This window comes from Aspergillus ibericus (genome assembly GCF_003184845.1).
Source record: "Aspergillus ibericus CBS 121593 unplaced genomic scaffold BO80scaffold_38, whole genome shotgun sequence".
NCBI classification, from domain to species: Eukaryota; Fungi; Ascomycota; class Eurotiomycetes; order Eurotiales; family Aspergillaceae; genus Aspergillus; species Aspergillus ibericus.
This window is the reverse complement of record NW_020292136.1, coordinates 95,886-113,696: the sequence shown is the minus strand read 5'-3', so window position 1 is coordinate 113,696 and position 17,811 is coordinate 95,886. Positions and strand designations below refer to the sequence as shown.

General features: G+C 52.9%; 10 protein-coding genes across 10 annotated transcripts; 5 read left to right on the top strand and 5 right to left on the bottom strand.

Annotated features, from left to right (window-relative positions):
* Positions 1 to 794: 794 nt before the first annotated feature.
* BO80DRAFT_314497 (uncharacterized protein) lies at positions 795 to 1,919 on the top strand (the record flags this gene model as incomplete). The annotated part of the gene is made up of 5 exons (XM_025715059.1): positions 795 to 1,013; positions 1,070 to 1,106; positions 1,160 to 1,236; positions 1,305 to 1,687; positions 1,757 to 1,919. Coding segments are annotated over 5 exons (879 nt in total), but the record flags the coding sequence as incomplete, so codon positions are not given.
* Positions 1,920 to 3,091: 1,172 nt separating this feature from the next.
* On the top strand, positions 3,092 to 4,536 carry BO80DRAFT_447719 (cytochrome P450; the record flags this gene model as incomplete). Its single annotated transcript, XM_025721626.1, has 5 exons — positions 3,092 to 3,425; positions 3,478 to 3,574; positions 3,641 to 3,875; positions 3,927 to 4,291; positions 4,350 to 4,536. 5 exons carry the CDS (start codon positions 3,092 to 3,094, stop codon positions 4,534 to 4,536), a joined length of 1,218 nt encoding a protein of 405 aa, XP_025572436.1.
* Positions 4,537 to 4,986: 450 nt separating this feature from the next.
* On the top strand, positions 4,987 to 5,346 carry BO80DRAFT_447718 (uncharacterized protein; the record flags this gene model as incomplete). Its single annotated transcript, XM_025721625.1, has 1 exon — positions 4,987 to 5,346. The coding sequence occupies one exon, from the start codon at positions 4,987 to 4,989 to the stop codon at positions 5,344 to 5,346; it is 360 nt and encodes a 119-aa protein (XP_025572435.1).
* A 271-nt stretch (positions 5,347 to 5,617) lies between these two features.
* Positions 5,618 to 7,145, bottom strand: BO80DRAFT_362257 (putative MFS drug transporter; the record flags this gene model as incomplete). The annotated part of the gene is made up of 4 exons (XM_025716049.1): positions 5,618 to 5,990; positions 6,046 to 6,184; positions 6,239 to 6,286; positions 6,350 to 7,145. The coding sequence occupies 4 exons, from the start codon at positions 7,143 to 7,145 to the stop codon at positions 5,618 to 5,620; spliced, it is 1,356 nt and encodes a 451-aa protein (XP_025572434.1).
* A 2,012-nt stretch (positions 7,146 to 9,157) lies between these two features.
* BO80DRAFT_480452 (SDR family oxidoreductase) lies at positions 9,158 to 10,170 on the bottom strand (the record flags this gene model as incomplete). Its single annotated transcript, XM_025723339.1, has 5 exons — positions 9,158 to 9,430; positions 9,492 to 9,648; positions 9,707 to 9,814; positions 9,862 to 10,046; positions 10,078 to 10,170. 5 exons carry the CDS (start codon positions 10,168 to 10,170, stop codon positions 9,245 to 9,247), a joined length of 729 nt encoding a protein of 242 aa, XP_025572433.1. The 3' UTR covers positions 9,158 to 9,244.
* Positions 10,171 to 10,926: 756 nt separating this feature from the next.
* Positions 10,927 to 11,518, bottom strand: BO80DRAFT_447714 (uncharacterized protein; the record flags this gene model as incomplete). The annotated part of the gene is made up of 2 exons (XM_025721624.1): positions 10,927 to 11,433; positions 11,504 to 11,518. The coding sequence occupies 2 exons, from the start codon at positions 11,516 to 11,518 to the stop codon at positions 10,927 to 10,929; spliced, it is 522 nt and encodes a 173-aa protein (XP_025572432.1).
* Positions 11,519 to 11,660: 142 nt separating this feature from the next.
* Positions 11,661 to 12,522, bottom strand: BO80DRAFT_447713 (alkylmercury lyase family protein; the record flags this gene model as incomplete). The annotated part of the gene is made up of 4 exons (XM_025721623.1): positions 11,661 to 11,771; positions 11,820 to 12,179; positions 12,231 to 12,249; positions 12,302 to 12,522. The coding sequence occupies 4 exons, from the start codon at positions 12,520 to 12,522 to the stop codon at positions 11,661 to 11,663; spliced, it is 711 nt and encodes a 236-aa protein (XP_025572431.1).
* An 820-nt stretch (positions 12,523 to 13,342) lies between these two features.
* On the top strand, positions 13,343 to 15,413 carry BO80DRAFT_413167 (uncharacterized protein; the record flags this gene model as incomplete). The annotated part of the gene is made up of 1 exon (XM_025718046.1): positions 13,343 to 15,413. The coding sequence occupies exon 1, from the start codon at positions 13,347 to 13,349 to the stop codon at positions 15,411 to 15,413; it is 2,067 nt and encodes a 688-aa protein (XP_025572430.1). The 5' UTR covers positions 13,343 to 13,346.
* BO80DRAFT_427628 (uncharacterized protein) lies at positions 15,303 to 16,202 on the bottom strand. The gene is made up of 2 exons (XM_025720059.1): positions 16,010 to 16,202; positions 15,303 to 15,959 (listed from the first exon to the last, which is right to left on the bottom strand). Exons 1-2 carry the CDS (start codon positions 16,109 to 16,111, stop codon positions 15,465 to 15,467), a joined length of 597 nt encoding a protein of 198 aa, XP_025572429.1. The 5' UTR covers positions 16,112 to 16,202; the 3' UTR covers positions 15,303 to 15,464.
* A 674-nt stretch (positions 16,203 to 16,876) lies between these two features.
* BO80DRAFT_495782 (uncharacterized protein) lies at positions 16,877 to 17,770 on the top strand (the record flags this gene model as incomplete). Its single annotated transcript, XM_025723968.1, has 3 exons — positions 16,877 to 17,002; positions 17,065 to 17,189; positions 17,251 to 17,770. 3 exons carry the CDS (start codon positions 16,877 to 16,879, stop codon positions 17,579 to 17,581), a joined length of 582 nt encoding a protein of 193 aa, XP_025572428.1. The 3' UTR covers positions 17,582 to 17,770.
* Positions 17,771 to 17,811: the final 41 nt, after the last annotated feature.

Here is a 17,811-nt window from a genome sequence, read left to right as displayed (position 1 = left end):
AGCTACGAGCTGTGCATGCTCCGGGCTTAGTGCTTACTCCGCGGGGACTAAAATAGTCACGTACATTTAATGACTGGGGTTATATGACAGCTTAGACAAAGAACTTCGTTCTTCCTGCTCACCGCATGTGCGCCACAGTCCTCGATATCTTGTATTTTGTACAACAAGTGCAACTTACTGCGCGCAGGTCACAAACTCACCCCCGTGAGCACCATTACAATCAACACTCAGTCTCACCTATGCCATGTTGACTCCTCAGCATCGATATCCTTGCTTTCGCATGTTGAGACACATGGATCTTTTGTCAAGAGCGATGGCGAGACGGTTCGTCTCGGGAATAGTGAAGCCAGTAGGCAGAAGACAGTAGCCCTACCTTCCCGTCTTTGTTTGACAAGCACAACCAACCAGGTCGGCAGGCAGACTGCGTGATTGGCCTTAAGTTTCAATGGGAATGAGTGTCTAAGGCCCGCTAATTCCTGGGCAGGGGTATGGCTCCCAACCGCAATCCGCATTGGCCAGTCAGACCCCCGGCACACGAGCAAGCCGGCACATTCAGCCGACCACACAAGCCCTGCAGTAGACAATTCTCCGCTCGACACATGTTGATAGCAGTATTAGCGCCGAGAGGATCGACTGTAATAACGCCGATGATAATATCTACGATCATGTTGCTCGGTGTTTAACTCAAGCCGCGGACGCATATCGAAAGTATATAGCCAGTCATGCAAGCCCAGACTTGAGCCATCACATCTTTCTCTGTGGCCGTCATGACGTCCGCTCTGCGCTCCTTCGTCTCACTAGATCCAGCGCAGCTGGCCCACATTCCTGCGGGAACTCCCCCGGCAGGACAGGTGTCCAACCTTACTGATCTCCCATCTGAGGGCTACCTCTTCCTAGTGGTCGGTGGTCTGGTGATGGGTATCATGTACATCTTCGTGGGCATGAGTCTGTATGTAAAGCTCAAGGTCCAGAAACGATGGGCCCCAGATGACTGGACTCGACTGATATCAACGGTCCGTCCAACCGCTGTGCTGCTTGCAAGAACGCCACTCAGCTGAACCTCTGTTAGATTGGAGCCACGTTTTACTTTATCGCCTGCATATTTGGTACGGTCACCCTGGTATCCCGCGGCCGTCCTGTACTGACTCTCCACCTCTAGCGGTGGTCAAGGGGAAATTCGGGACGCACATGTGGGATCTCTCCGTCGCCCATATCCTGAGTAATTCTTTCATCATTGTAAGGAAAACAGTCAAAGGTGAATAAGAAAACATACACAACTATGGGAACTAATTGCGATCATTCAGTCATCTTACTTTGCCAACTGGGAGGCCTATATTGTGTGGCCCATCGTGAAAACCACTTTCTTCCTCATCTACCTGGACATGTTCCGGAGGATTCGGTGGCAGCGCTACGCCATCTACTTTGGGCTATTTGTCAATTGGGGATTCTATGTAGCCGTTTTAATAGCCATGCTGTACTACATCAGCCCCGCACCGGGCCAGTCGTGGCGGGACTCGTTTGTGTCAACCAGGTTTAACCACTGCCTGCAGACCTCTATCCCAATCGCGGTGTGGAGCCTTGTCCTCGATCTGTACATTCTGCTGCTCCCAATGGTGCCCATTTGGAATCTTCAGATGAAGTTGACTAAGAGGCTGGGGGTGATGGCCGTGCTTGCCACAGGATTGATGTGAGTCAAATGCTCCCATTCTTTGTCTCAGCCACACGACTGGACATAGTTAACCAACCTCGCTTCTAGCGCCTGTGTCGCCTCTTCACTGAGCATCTACTTCCGAACCTTGTTAAACTCACACGAGGATGACTTCACCTACTACACGCTAAAGGTCTTTCTTATGGCCATTGTGGAGATGTGCGTAGGGATTACCACCAGCTCCATGCCATCTATGGCACTATTCTTCCGCCACCATCGCCCGCTGTCGGTGCGCGTATCCCCTCGGCTTTCCGGGCCCTCCCGGTATTCTTATCCAAAGCCCTCGACGGCCCGAAGCGGCAGCCGGTCCGAGGCTCATAGGACCAATCGGTGGCTATTGAATGGGCTCGATCCTTCTAGCAAGCGTCAGTACAGCTGCATGGTGGAGGCGGGGAGCCATTCTCACAGTGGGGCGAGGACCTCGGAGGATCAGGTTTGATAGAGTGTCTTGTCTAGTAGTGTAATTTACAATAACGGTCAATGGACTCATTGGGACGGACTGCGGAAGCGCCGTAGAGACCAGGATTTTTCTTTCTCCAACGGCACAACCCATGTCATTGCAACCCTTGGACTTGAAGTCAAGTATCCACCAGCATTGGCAACATAGGCACATCTGCAAGGAGTTTCATGGCTGTCACTGCCCAGTCCTAACCCTTCCAGGCTCCCTCTGCATGATGCAAGTGCATTACTTGACATTAGCGCCGCCAAATGCCATCTAGACAGTAGAAAGTCATCCCCGGGCTGTTTACAAGACAGTTCGCCTGGTTCCGAACTTGCTGCCCAATCGAATTGGCGCTTTGCCAGCTTGATTTTCAAAGACCTACCCGTCGGATTCTAGGCTCCTGATGGTCCAAGTTTGAATTCTGATCTGCTTATCTTGACTGTCCCCCACCTCCATACAACTCGATTAGCTCTAGATCCCTGCAGTACAGGGGTGAAAACATGGCGGTGTTCTTGGGTCAAATGAGGGGTACTATACTTGGCCGGTCTGCATATGATGGTCCGTCCAAAGGAAGCTGAGAACCGACTATATAACAGCAATGGATCAGGCAAGCAGTCGGTTGGCGGAATTGTATCCCTCTACTTACCCTATCAGCCACCATCATGTCCTGGGAACTTCTGCCCTTGGGGCCTTTCTATCTTGCTAGCATCACCCTTACTCTTTCTGAAATCTACTTCTCGATCAAGTCTTCCAAGGGCGCCAACTTCTTTTTTCGCCCCTTTGCCCCACTGTTTCAATTCTTTCAGATAATCAAAGATTTTTTAAGTGACATCTCTGCATAGTCTGATCAGGATCATACATCGCTGATTCCGTAGTACAATTGCAAATTTTATCGCCCCTGGGCCCCGAAGCCCATCCTGGTCCAGCCCACCAGGAAAGCCATGACAGAACTCAGCGAGTCGCCTGTTCTCTCGCAGTGTGCTGTCTACGCCGATATGTTTGGGTTCCGGCACACGATGAAAATCGCTCACCAGGATGAGACCAAGATCACGCGGACGCGATCACGGCTGTATGCATTAATTCTGAGTGTACTTGGGCCAGCCCAACTGGCCAAGCTATACCCGTATCTTCAAACCCGGCTGGAACGGCTTTTGGACAAAGAACTGTCCCCGGCGCAGATGCATGCCGATGGCTCCTTGTGTTTACCACTCGCTGAGACATGCCGTGTCATGGCTTCGCGAATGATGGGCTTGATGTTCTTTGGGGAGGAGTTGAGTATGCGGTCCCTCATCTATCCACTCATTGTGTTAGCTAATCCGATGGTTAGCATCCAATCCTGCCTTTAGCAAGGCCGTATATGACCATCCTCAGCAGACCGTCAGATGTATGGCACTCTTCCAGCTGATGCCGCGCGTCATATCCCCGTATGTCACTCCCACCATCTCAGAACTATGCCATTTGAATAACCCACCGATAACACGCACAACCAGGCTCATACACACCATCGTAACCCGCCGCGGCGCAGCCATGAAGCTGATTCTAAATCTCTTCATGCCTATAATCGACAGCGAAACCAAGAATTGGACTGAGCCAGCCGGCCTGAAAGAGCTCACACTCCTCGACATCTTCACCAAGGAAACCCAAGCCACCCGCGACTACTGGAGCCCCGAGACCCTCACACAAGCCCTGATGGGCCTTCTCCTCGCGGCCTCGCACCAGCCATGGGTCAACTTACATACATTCCTCTAACGGCTCTGTGTGAACCCGGAGTGGCAGGAGATCCTGCACGAGGAGATTCGCACGGCACAGGAAACCCAACCCCTTGACTATCAGCGGCTGACCCAGCTGCCTCTTCTGGATAGCTTTATGCGCGAAACCGCGCGCCTGGTCTTGTTGGATAAATGGAACATTCGCCGCAAGGCCTTAAAAGACTATACCTTTACTGACGGGACGCCTCATGTTCCTGTCGGTGCCACCATCTGCGTCTCCTCCTACAACGTCTCGCACGACCCTGCCACATACCCCGACCCGGAGACTTTTGATGGTCGACGCTTCGTGGACGGGAACCATAAGGATTCCACGCATCGGTACGCCGATGTGTCTGAGCACTATCTGATCTGGGGGTATGGATCTCTGGCGTGGTACGGTTTCTCATTCTATTTATTTCTTTCGCCTTCAATTTTACTTACAATTATCTAGCCCCGGCCGCTTCCACGCTACCCTCATCTTGAAACTAGCTCTGGTCAACATACTCCTCCGGTACCACATCCGGCTCGAGGACCCGAAGATGCAGAGCCATTGGATGTACGAAGCGTTCAGCATGCCGTATGAGTCAACCAAAGTAATCTTCACACCGCGGGGGACAGCAGAGAGGTGCAACAAATGAAATGTGTTTTCGTGGGAAACGTGAGTCATTCACTTGCTCCGCCTTTCCTTGGGCGACAGCGACGGGCCGCTGGATTGATGTTCTATGTGGTTATGGATGATGAGATCACGATGATATGTGAATGCACTTGACGCAAGATTTTCCTCAAACTCAGTGATTTTGGTACTCTAGGCAGCCGGTGGAAGATAGGTGAAGTCACTCAACATTTTAATGGCGTCAGGGTGAAAGATGTAGGTGAACCTTGTCACTTCTGGCTTTCACCCACGCCATACAACTTTCATAGTGAAGCATGGGCGAATTGCAGAACTATTAACACATAACTCCATCATCATCACTGCCAGACTCATCCATATCCGATGACATCAGGGAGCCATAGGTATACCACGTCACTTTGCATGCCATTCCCTTCGACCCCTTCTTCCCATGCAGCTCTCCTGCCAAATTCACACAATGGTCTACATCTTTGACCAAGCCATACAACAATCCCCATCCCCACCATGTCTCACAACCAACCACAAGCAGACGTCCTCTACTGGGACGCCAAGAACTTCCACGTCCGCCGTCCCCATTACCAAAAAGTCCATCGTCACAACCTGGTTCACCCGGGGTCCCCAAACACGAGTACCCCATTGCATGAGGGGCGCCGACTATATCTGCCGCTTTCCCGTCGACGACAATGGACATCGCGCCTACGAAATCGACAAGCGACGAGGCCGATTCATCGATATCTGCGCTTTCACCGATGCGGCGAGCAGTAGGCCGGCTGATTTAGATTCTGTGGAGGAAATCGAGAATGAACGGAATACATAGGGGAACATATTGCTCGGTGGAGAGCCTCAGGAAAGAGTCCCGGACCAGCGTAGCATAATGGCTAATTTATTAGATTAAGCGAAATTGAAGATAATTTCCCCTAAATGAAGTGTCTGTAGATATTGTAGCGTTGTATATTTTGTTTGGACCACCAGAGGAGCTGCAGATCTTGAACCAAACCCTTATCCAACTCCTCCAGATCCCACTAAATATCCTATCCTCAATGCTCCTCACTCCAGCATAGGTCTACCATATCTAAATTTGCACACAATTACGTCCCCGCCATAGTCGCACAAAACGGACTCCGCGCACGCATCAAATCCCCATACCGAATAAACGCAAACGGAATCAGCGCCAACGCCAAGGACACGAACCCCAGCAACGAACTCGCCCAATGGATGCCCAGATGATCGTACATGGGGTTAGCAGCCAACGGCAGACCGACAGCAGCAGCGGAACGCATGGTACTGGCGGCAGCTTGCGCGGAGGCCGAGTTGCTCTTGTAGGCGTCGGTGAGGTAGTTGAGCATGGCGATGAAGATGAGGAGGTAGCCGGTGCCGAACCAGATGCCGGCGATCATGGCGGCGATGGGGGAGATGCCGTGTTTGGGCATCCAGGCCAGCCAGAAGAGGCTGATTGTGATTCTGTCTTGGTGAGGAGGAGGCTGGTGGATGTGGAAGAGGGGGAGATGTGGCTTACAATGGGGCACCTATTGCTGCCAGTGGTAAACGACGGAATTCTTCTTGCATTGCCCAGGACTTTTTGGCTGCTAGGGCTTTGCTGTGGAAGGTGCTGTAGGTTAGGAAAATGGCGAAGGCGATGAAAGATCCGATGATCACTGCATCAAGTCATTAGCATAGAGTGTTCAGGACATGAAGAACAGGCCGCTTACTAGGTATAAAGGCCAGTCCGGACACGCCTACCGACAGGCCATAGAATTCTGCGAAAATGAAAGCTATGGTCAGCTACCAACCCCAATTTACTTTGGCAAATCTGGACCTACCTCGGAACACAATCGGATACGCCTGGAAGAACAAATACAGCAAGGAATAAATCAAAGCCATGTACAACGAAGAAAACAGGAGGATGGGCTCGCGAACAAGCATCCTAAACGGCCGACTAAACACGCGCAACAGCTCGGCACGCTGCGCCTTCCGTAATGAGATCTGTTCAAGCGTGGGAATGCGCGTCAGGCCGCGATTCTTGTGAGCGCGCTGGCGCAGGATCACCGGGGCATACGTCTCCGGCATAAGGAATATGACTGGCATTCCGGCGCCAGCCACAATCAGGGCCACCCAAAAGGCCCAGCGCCACGACCCTTGCGACACATAGTCGGATATGACCGGGCCTAGTTCGGGACCCAGCACCGTCATGGCCATAAAGATGGACATGGCCTTCCCGCGATCATCGGGGTGGTCGAAGACATCGGCATACAGACCGCCCGTGATGGCATTTGGTGCGGCCGCATTGAGTCCGCTCAGCAGGCGAAAGACAAGCAGACCGGGAAAGGTTGGAGCGAGCGCGCAGCCCAGAGTGAAAGCTGTGTAGCCGATATAGGTGCCCCGGAGGACTGTTCGTCGACCCAGATGCTCACTCAGCGGGCCAAAGACCAGTGGTCCGACGGTGAAGCCAACCATGTAGAGCGATGTCAACAGGACTAGCATCGGTTCGGAGGTGACATTGAAGTACGATTTGATCTCGGTCTGGGCGCCGGATGCGATGGAGGATCCGAATGTGCTGTTGAAGGTGAAGAGGATGCCGACGGCTATGACATGGACCTTCCGCCACTGTGCTTCCATCCAGCCGATCAGTCAGTCGAGTCCAGCAAGTGATGTCGCAGGGCATCGTGTCTGAGCTTGCGGAATGAAAGACATGAAGCCGAGAAGAGCAATATACGTACCCGCGAAAAGTTGACTGGGTTGGTGGGATCATGATCCCCAAAGGCGACAATGCTGCTGGAGGAGGAGACAGTCGACCCGGCCTCATCTGCGACCGGGGGCACTGTGTCCTCCATTTTGGTGATGGTGTCGACATCCATACCAGATAGAGATTCCCTCTATGATCCTAGTCATCCAAGCGGTCAGGTGTGATGGCCAAAAAGATGAAAAAAAAAAAAAAAAGTGGTGATCGGGAGTGGATCGTCTAGGGCAGTTCGGACAGAAGGCCGAGGGGGCCAGGGTTGGCTTCGGCTACTCAAGGCTCCATCCTGACTCCACCAGCTGCTGTGGACACTGGACAGCCGACAGACACGCACGCCCTGCGCCCTACAGCAGACACGCTATAATTCTTGACCCACATTTCCCGTGTGGTCCGCCGGGATGGGAGACGGTAGAAATTCAAGCGCCCCCCGGCCCAAGCAGCTTATGTTGATTGTCCTCGTCACAATTCGGCAGATGCATGGTAGGGTTATTTCTGACCTGCAGCTTGACTATGGGGGCTCAGACTCGGGACTTTCACTCCTCACTGTTCCGGAGTACTTGATGATAGACACCGCCATGCCCTGGTGTCTCCGGTCCACCTTTCTCCGTGAGCGGATCGGAGAAGCCTAGGGACTCCGACGGAGCAGATACGCACGGTTCGGGCCGGTTAGGTTGATCCCCGTAGCATCCCCGTCTCCTTACCGAGATAGAGAGTGGGTAGTATAGCTTCGGAGATGAGGCCAGTGCCGTTGCCGTTGGTGTGCTTCTTGACGGCACCGCTGGCATTGGCCTTGACGACTTCGGTGCTGGTGTTGTTGCCTCCGTTGGCCTTGGCTCCATTGAGCTCCTTTTTAAGGGCTGAGGGGGGAACCTCGACATCGGACAGAATAGCGGGGGCCATGGTGAAAGATTAGATATCACAGAAAGATTGAAACTATTTGTGTAGATGAGCAATATAGAAAAGGAAGGTAGATAAACTGAAGAGTGCAAAAGGCAAAAGACTGCTAATCGTGAGTTGAGACTGCTGCTGGTTTCTTCACCCGACGAGGACGGTCGCGAGCGAGCCCTAAATACTCCTCGTTATCATCGCCTGCGACTACCATCATCACCCCATACTCCTTCAGCCATCCATTTCAGCTGAACTCGCTTGCACTGCATTTATCATGTGGTGCAGCTGAAAGGACCTAGCGGATGCAGGAACCACCCAGTGAACAGGGCCCGTCGGCTGCATTTTCCATGGTTCGATCCTGCGGGCCGGGCCTCGTGTGCGTGGGGAATTCTTCAGCTGTCGCCCCTCGCTTATTCTGGCCTGCAGCGCGTGCCTCGCCCTCGCTTCGGCTCTGCCTCTGTCTGCCTCGATCCGCCTCTTGGTCGGGGTCGCCGCATCTTCTCGGTGCAGCCGAGCCGCACCTGGGGATCGGCCAATGGGTTGATAGCCACGCGCCCGGGCGTCAGTCGGATCCGATGGACGCGTCACCTCGTATGTGCGCCATTGTATTATATCGAGTGTGATGGGGATGGAGAAAGAGAAAGCGAGTGGCGTTGTGGTGACTGCCAGGGCGTTGGCAATGTGGTCACCCAGAGCCATTGGATAGGGATGTCTGGGGTAGTGAATCACGGCAGTGGTGTTGATTCAACTAGTCTAAAGTTTAATTCTCTGTTACCTTGTGCTGAATCTAGACCTTCCTCCTTCCCCTTCTCCTTCGAAGAAATCATCCGTTCATGAACAACCGAGCCAACTCTCGTTCGAACCTGAAACCTCTCTCCTGCGCAACAAATGCAAAGTGATCCTTCCACTGTCGCCATGTATCCATCCTCCACCCCCGTTTCGGAAACCCCAAGACTAACCCTTCTTCTTTTTAGACTTATGCCCGCATTCGGTTGAACGTCATACTGTGCACCAGCAACTCCGTCGCAACATTCGATACCATCCTTCCTCCTATCCAAACCATACCACTTTCACAGAACAGTACTACCACCTACCACGGCGCCTCCGCCCCATCATACTGATTCATCCCCTCCGCCTTCTCCCACCCCGGCACACGAATATTGATAAACTTGCCATTGTCCGCCTGCGTCGCGGGAAGAATAATGTCCAGTAGGCCCTGCACGCTCTGCTCGGTGGTTAAATCGGCTCTGTCGCCACCCAGGCCGGTCTTTACCCACTACAACAGTATTAGTCTGTTTACTTCATTAAGAGATAGGATGAATGGGAGTAGAACATACACCCGGCGACAAAGTCAGGAACGTGAACCCCTGGTCCGCGAACGAGTGGGCATACTGCACCGTGAGCATATTGAGAGCCGCCTTGCTGATCTTGTAGGCTGGTACAGGAAAGAGCGCATATCGAGGCGCCATGGCGATGGAGCCGAGAGTGGTGGAGCTGATGGTGTGAGCAGATATACCACCATCTGGATTGGGGGCGGAAAGTATAAGCTTACATGTTAATCACCTTCTTCTGAGTCCCCTTCTTCAACAGCGGTAGAAATGCACTGGTTACTATATGCGCGCTGGTAACGTTGGTGTGAAAGACGGAGTCAAGGTCGTCCCTGGCCTCCGTCAATGAATGCCTACCGGCAACAGGATATTCTCCTACATTGTCTCAATGCCATTTGGCGTAGATGGCATAATCCCCACGTTATTGATCAGCACGTCCAGCCCTCGGCCAGCTAGAGCTTGCTCAACGGTCGCGGCTGCGGCTTGGACACTGGGTTTATCTTCCACGTCGACTGGAATGGACTTGACCCGACCAGCAGATTGTGCGACCAGCTGCTTCAGTTCCTCGGTTTGAGTGCGCGCTGCGGGCGAAGACGACGGAGACTTCGCTGACGGGCTTGGAGGCTAGGGTGCGGGCCATGGCGAGGCCGATGCCCCGGGAGGTGCCGGTGATGAGGTAGGATGCCATTGTACTTGATGAGTGATGAGAATTGGTTGAGGAGATGGGTTGAGATGGACTGTTTGTTCCTCGTTATAGCGACAAGACAGCGACCGTTTATATGTAAATGACGAACGCATATCGGACGGAATTAGCTAACGCCGTGATGCTTTGAAATCATATCTCAATGCTCAGCTGGAGGATTCTACGAAGGAAGAATAGTTGAGGGCCTTGCAGCTGGATCCGCAAACGTCATGGGGGCTCTTCGGCTAGTGCCGAACCCTGGATTTGTCAGGGTGCGTCTGACAAATCAAGCTGAGTCCACCGATACCGGGCTTGAGCCTCTCTTCTACGTACCTAGGTTTATTCAAGATGTTGAAAGATGGTTTCTTGTTGAGTTTGGCATTGGTCATCCAGGGTTTCACCCATCCCTGTCCCGCCTGCCGCCTGCCGCGTTCCACCGTACCATGTCTCAAGACACTCAATATACCCAATGTCTTGGAAAACGACGATTGAATCAAACAGTAGACCTTTCTAGGGGCGGTGCATTTACTCTGGACGCCTCTTTGGTGGTTTCTGATATCTATCTTAACGATTCAGATATTTTTCACTTTAATCCGACTGCCGCGGTACAGGCAGGTTGTAGGCGATTTGGACAATTTTACCATTGGTGTTTTTGATAATGTCAACAGCCAACACTTAGTCCTGCTGTTCACTCTCATAGGTTCAAAGACCAGCTATGTGTGGCCTCGTCCCCGTCCCCGTCTTCGTCCTCGACTAGGCCACTCACCCCAGAACACGATGATTGAACAACGCTTGAACCCCTTCAATATTCCCAAACAGACTGGCAATATGCAAGGCAGTCACTCCTTGCTCATCTCGCAGATACACTAACGGTGTCTTGCCACTGATATCTCCATCATTGCAAATTCCCCACGAGTGGCTCAAGCTGCAGCAACGAGTTCGCCAGCTCCCGGTCCGCCGCAGAACAGGCCACATGAATAGGTGAAAATCCAGTCTGTGTGGGTACTCGTCCAGTGGCTCGGAATACGTCTCTGGATTCGCGACATAAATCTCAATGATTACCCAGAGGGCCTCAAGTCTGCCGGACTCGGCTGCCACGACGAAATGAAGCCAGGATGGTACCTCATAGGCGTCCCAGAAGGCCTTCGTGGGAGGGCTTTCCTGGTAGAGGCGGAGAGCTATCAGGTCATTTTGGGCAATGATGTGGCTTAAGAGGCCCCCGGATGGATCCTCATAGACTGGAAATCCGTCGGTGTCGGTGAATGCGGGCTGGATGTGGAGGTCAGCTAGGTCTTTGTAGGGTTGGTGGAGGAGGGAGATTAAAACGAGGGAAGGGAACCTCCAACGTATCCATGTATGTCTTTCATTTTCCCTGTTTCTTTTCTCATTAGGAAAGGCAAATGCGATGCTTTCTTATATAATCGTGGTCTACCCGCTGCATCAACTAACTCTATATACACAGAAATCCTCAGGCTATATATTCAACCCACCATCCTCTATCGAGCCTTCCAAAACGTCGAAGTCATCCCCAGCTCATTAAACAAAACCTCCACCTCCTCCGGCGTCTTCCTATCATACTCATACGTATTCTTATCATGATACCAAGCCTAACCACGTCAGCCAGCACTCTACCCCACACCAGTCCCAAGACCTACCTTCGACAAGGCCCACAACGTCTCCAGCGTCATAACCTCCCCCGAATAGAACCCATACTTGTGCGGCCACTCCAACGCCTCTTCCTTAGTTGCGAACAGTTGAATCGTCCCGCACGCGAAGCGCACATCCTTCCACCATTTCGCGGGCGGGATGGAGAAGTGAGCGTGGCAGTCGTGCGAGCTGATTTGTTCACCAGCATGTCCGGTACAATTGATCTGGTCGTTCTCGATTGTGAGTTCGAGTTCCTGGCCGATGGAGCCCGAGCGAGTCAGGATGGTTGTTTTGAGGGGAGCGAGCATGGCGGCTAGTCCTAGGGCACACCAGATGCAATTGGTCCACCAGCGTCGGGTACATTGGGCCTGGTATGGTGTGAGTAAGCCTTTGTGAGGATTATTTGGCTGGTGACATACCACTGCAAATGTCGTTGGGCTTGGATCTTATTAGCAAGGACATTTAGGGTGGTTGGTATGGTGGCACGTACAGATGGGAGAAGGGATGGGCCATGGCAATAGGCATCGGCGAGCGTCCATCATGCTTGTATTGCACAATGTGATGCAGGTCCTCCAGCTGATCGAGAACCTGTTGGATCTCTGCTGTGCTCAGATGGCAGAGCGTGGCCAATTCCATGACGGTCGGGGGTCTACACTCTTTCAGATAGTATTGAAAGAGCTGGTAGCGAACTTGGCGTGCTGTTTCGTGCATGTTGTTGGTTACAAGGGCCTGCTCAGAGTATCATCTGGTGTCAGTCGAGCATAGGACAGTGGAGGGTTATATAGATGCTCTGATACTGGTGTAGGCTTGGGTTGCTGGACAGACCCACCGCATGACGGAGATCCCTTCATTCTCCACGCCTTAACGACGACACGCAGCATTGACCACGCAAAATTAACCTTATTCCCAGGCATTAGGATTTGTTGCAACCTGGCTCATTCGCAGTTCCAGTCGTACCTTGCTATATCCTGCCTCCTACCACAGACCGAAGGGCCTGAGGCTGCTACATAGCCTTAGGCATCAAAGCGGTGAATTTTACAGGATAAATCAGCCAAGCCTATCTGATTGAAGCAGGCGGTCAATAAGCACGTGTTTCAAGATGGAGCCGATGCCAAGGCGGGGTGGCTAGTTATCGCAGCTCGATATCTGACTCACTGAGTGGTGGAGAAGGGTGGAGTTACGTAAACTCTTAACCTCAGGCTTCTGGGCGGGGAAGAAAGTGGGAAAAGCCCGGGCCCTTGTCGTCCTTAAGGCGTGCGCCTGCTCGTCGTCTCGTCGTCGCAATCTCAACGATGCCCATTCCTATCCAGTGCCCTGATCCCTTTCAATCTGAGAGACGCCCTTTGTGTTACATGCGATTAAAGGGGCTGTTACAGTCGACTCTCTTCTGATTTCTGGCGCTCGGAACGCTCCCGGATCGGCTCCAGTCCATTCCGATATATTCCGAAGTGAAGTGCCATTCCGACCACCGGCGCTCATTTACTCGGACCGGCCTGATGGAGTACTTTGACTTTGATGAGGCCTCTTCTGGGCTTATGCAACGGGGTCGGGGGAAGGATAGAACTGTTGACTGCACGGAGGTCAACGACCGGGACAGTATCACTTCCTCACTCGACCGGCTGTCAGACCCCAATGATCAACCGCATCCGGATGCCACTGGAAAGAAGGCGTCGGACCCAGGTCCATTGAGGGATCTTGACGCCAGACATACAATGAGCAGTGTTCGCTTTTCACGGGAGACCATCCGCATTCTCAAAGCCTGGCTCCGTCAACACGATGAGCACCCGTATCCCACTGAGGGAGATATGAGCGACCTGATGCTACAGACCGGGCTGAAAGCGACTCAAATCCGGACCTGGTTTGCCAACGCCCGGCGCCGGGCCAAGGGCCGCTCTGCTCCGCCACGTAACCCTAGCCCCAGCCCCCCAGGCGCTATCAACATCCCCAGCCAGCACAGTGTCTCCCTGATGACGCCCCTCGAGCGTTGGCGATACTCGCCTCCCGAAAACGAGCCGGCGGCAACCATCAACATTATCCGCGCTATATCAGAGCATCCTCGGGATCCTTGTCACAGTCTGCCCCATCATGAGAGTCGAAAGAGCCTACCATCGGAACATGCATACGACCAGAACTCGAGTTGTGATATGTCGGGTGTCCTTCCGGCGCCATCAGTGAGCAGCTTCGACACGGAGAGATCATCCGCTTCGAATCGTTCTTCTTCCACAGCTGCATTTTCCCACGGTTCTTCCTCCGGAGATCGAAAACACCACCGCCGCCAACGCCGTCGCAAACCCGCCCGTTTGGCCAACTCCTTTGCTCAGCGTAAGGCTAGGAGTTCTCGCATGTTTCAATGCACCTTTTGTACCGACACCTTTGCCACCAAGTATGATTGGCAGCGGCATGAGAAATCCTTGCATCTTCCGCTCGAAACATGGAGTTGTTCGCCTCTAGGAGGCGTCTTCCCATTCAATGGGGCGATGGTGTGCGCCTTCTGTCGAACACCTCATCCGGATGAGGACCATCTAGACTCACACAACTACTTCTCATGCCAGGAGAAGGACCCCCGGGAACGGACTTTTTATCGGAAAGATCACCTCAACCAGCATTTGCGATATATGCATGGAGTCCGGTTTGATTCCTCGATGGACAGCTGGAAGAGTACTCTACGAGAGCACAAGTCGCGAAGTGGCTTCTGCAGCGCCAACTTCTCCACCTGGGACGAGCGGTTCGCTCATCTCGCGGAGCATTTCAAGGCGGGCGCAAACATGTGGCACTGGCAAGGCGACTGGGGATTCGAGCCAGCCGTACAAAACCGAGTGGCAAACGCCATGCCACCGTATTTAATTGGACAAGAACGCTTGACCATGAATCCTTTCACTGCCGCTGCGACCAATGATTTGGAACATAGTACGGAGATCAACGAGCCCGCCCTTCGATACCAGGATGATGCCAACTCCTGGCGTCGTTTACAACAAGAACTCACAGCCTACATCCAGCAGCAATTGACGGTTGGTAATGTCCCCACCGATTTAATGCTGCAGGACCATGCGCGCGTCGTCATTTACGGCTGCGATGATCCGTGGAATCAGACTTGTGCCGATAATCCCGTCTGGCTGAGCATTCTCAAGCGAGATAATGGCATTGAGACCATGCCGGACTCTGAACTCATCCAGCTGGATAACCTGGGCATGCAACCGCCGTTCGCTCTTAACGGTGGTCTGCAACTGCCTCCGCTGGAGACGAACGTCATGGCGCGAACGATCTACAGTCGTGAATTACGGAAACTTCACTCTTCGGGCTGGGAGGCGGAGACTTCGGTGTGTCAGAGCGGGCCGACCGGGACGGAGAACCTTGCGAGTAGTTATGCCGAGAGCAGTGAATATGCGTCCGCGGCGTCGGTGCCCAGTCTCTCCACGGATTGGGATACCCAGCTATCGGCTATGCACTCGGCATCGTCAATCTCCGAGGATCCCGTGGTCTCCGATCGGGGTGAATCACAGTCCTTGCTAGGCATGAACAGCACTGGCCAAAGCCATATATTCGGAGGAAAAGGTTGGGATCCGGGACTCAGCCTGGATGGGACGGGCATTGAATATTATTAGACACGACCAATATCCGATTAGATTCCATCATATACGTTAATCCACGCCCCCTCACTTCTCATACCACACCATCAATTTATCCCACAACCCCAAATCCTTCTCCTCATACTTCCTCGCATTAAACTGCGTATACTCCCACAACTTCATCGCATGCGGCCCATGACTCTCCTCATTCCATTCCCCGTCGGGCGGCAATGGCGATGGATCGAAGACCAGCCGCAAGGCATACTGCAAGCCATCGCGCACCTTGTGCATGATGTCAAATTGGTTTCGGAATCTACCTTGCTCCAGTTTCAGATGGTATGTCTTGGGTCGGAAGGCATTGTCATGGAGCCAATGCTCATTCACCCTGCCCGGGTAGTCGGATGCGGGTCCGTCTGGGGGACGGCGCGTCGTGAGTGTCATTTCGATGCTGAAGTCGCTGATAGTCGTGGGGTTCCAGCTGCTGTTGTCGAGAGTGACGACTTGGTCGAGATGGGAGGGATCGTGCGCCTTCCAGTCGAGTTCGGCGACGATCCAGGCGGTTAATTCGGTCGTGCAGACTAGCTGTATGGGGGGTGTTAGAGATGGTAGGATGCGGGAAATGGGGTTCGTACCCTGCCGGTACCGTTCTCGTAGAAGGTGATGGACGTTGTGCCGTCATTCCAAAGCCATGTCTCGGCGCAGAGAATGGACCGGAGGGTTTCGGGTGCAGCCATTGGGTCTGTGTGGTAGATTGCTTGGGTTGGTTTGGGGGATTTAATTTCTTTAGCTAACGATGGGTTTGTGTTATTGTTTAGCTGGGTTGTGGACAGGTAGGGAAATGAAAGATAAGGCTGCGAGGCTAAAAGCGGGCGGTGCATCAGGGTCCGCCTAGTCCGGTCTTCCGTGGGGCGGTGCAGAAGATGCTGACTTCAGGCAGCACCCTAAAACCCTGGGGCGGTTTCTCGTCATGCTGCATTTGGTCATTTGGCCCCAACTAGTGGCCATTCTGAGGGATTCGGCCCCAATTCAAACGGTGCCAGCCGTCCAGGGTCTTCCCGCACAGCTTCTGCCACAAAACTGATGAACAGCGCAGCGACCCTGGGAATTGCCACAACCAACAGTGCCCGTATCCAGGCAACCTAGTCGAGACTGCTTCTGAACTAACTTGGGGCCGGATGTGCTGTGTCCAAACAACGTAGCCCTACAGAGTCACCCTGTCTCAGTCCTGGCCCCATGGATTCGGAGTCCAGTTGTTCGAGGAAGCATCGTGCTTTGAAACGCAAACCAGCATGTCTAGGCAATCTCCAGGAGAGTCGTCTCGCACATAAATAGCAGGATGTGGACGTCTCAACAACTCATCTCGCATCATCTTCTCTGGCAGAACAACAATCAGTCTCTCTCTTTAAACATCCACTCTTTCTAAACAAGTCACTCCTTGTGCTTTCTTTTCTTCAACTTTACAATCACTTTACTCCATTTGCGCATTACTCTCTTACACCATGCTTTTCTCGGCTACTAAGATCCTGACCGTGGCTCTGGCCATGGTCAACTATGTCGCTGCCGCTCCCGTCGAACTGGCGGAGCGCGACCAGAAGGTCATCATTGGCTATCGAACCGTGGACGAGGTAGGGCCCATCGCCGTTCATCATTCCACCGCCAAATAACTGACCCATGCCACGAACGGTAGAAAAAAGCCGAGGCCTACAACAAGCATGAGACTGTTGTCTGGTATACCGCTAGCGGCATTCAGCTGGGCGATGTCGTCTACCTCACGCCCGCTCCGGGACAATGGAAGGTTCCCGAGAATTACTGGTATGATCTCATACACCCAACACATGCCTATGTTCCCACTTCCTCATGTATAACCTGCTAGGCACTGTGTCATCTACGCCGACCATAGCAAATGGCTCGCGGCCAAGAAGGCCTGGATTCCCGAAACCTACGACGGCAAGACGCTGTGGTATGAACCCAAGAATATCGATTCGTACCTCAAGAACACCCGCCACGAGACACCCGATGAGACCCTTCGCCTGTCTGTCATTAAGGGAGACGAAGCGGTCCTCCAGTTGGGTATCCCTAAGCACATGCTGGGTAAAACTAGCCACTTGGGTCTTACGGCGAGTTGCAAGCCCAAGGCGTCGGACCTTCCTCAGCATTCGGTGAACTACAAGACTTTGAACAATGTGGTTGGGACCCCTCAGTGAGGATAGAATGCTCTGTCTTGACATACTGGGGAAGATGTGCGCAGGTTTGAGGTGCCGTGCTAAGGAGAGAGTTGCGATGTTTGGTATTTAGATTTGATCTCTCATGTTTTAGTATTCAGTTGGAATCTCGATGTATATTATAGCTTGGACTATGACTTATATAACCGTATTCAGCGGATGTCTCATCTTACCTCTTGTCTCAACGGTGGTCAATTGACCCGCCTATCAAT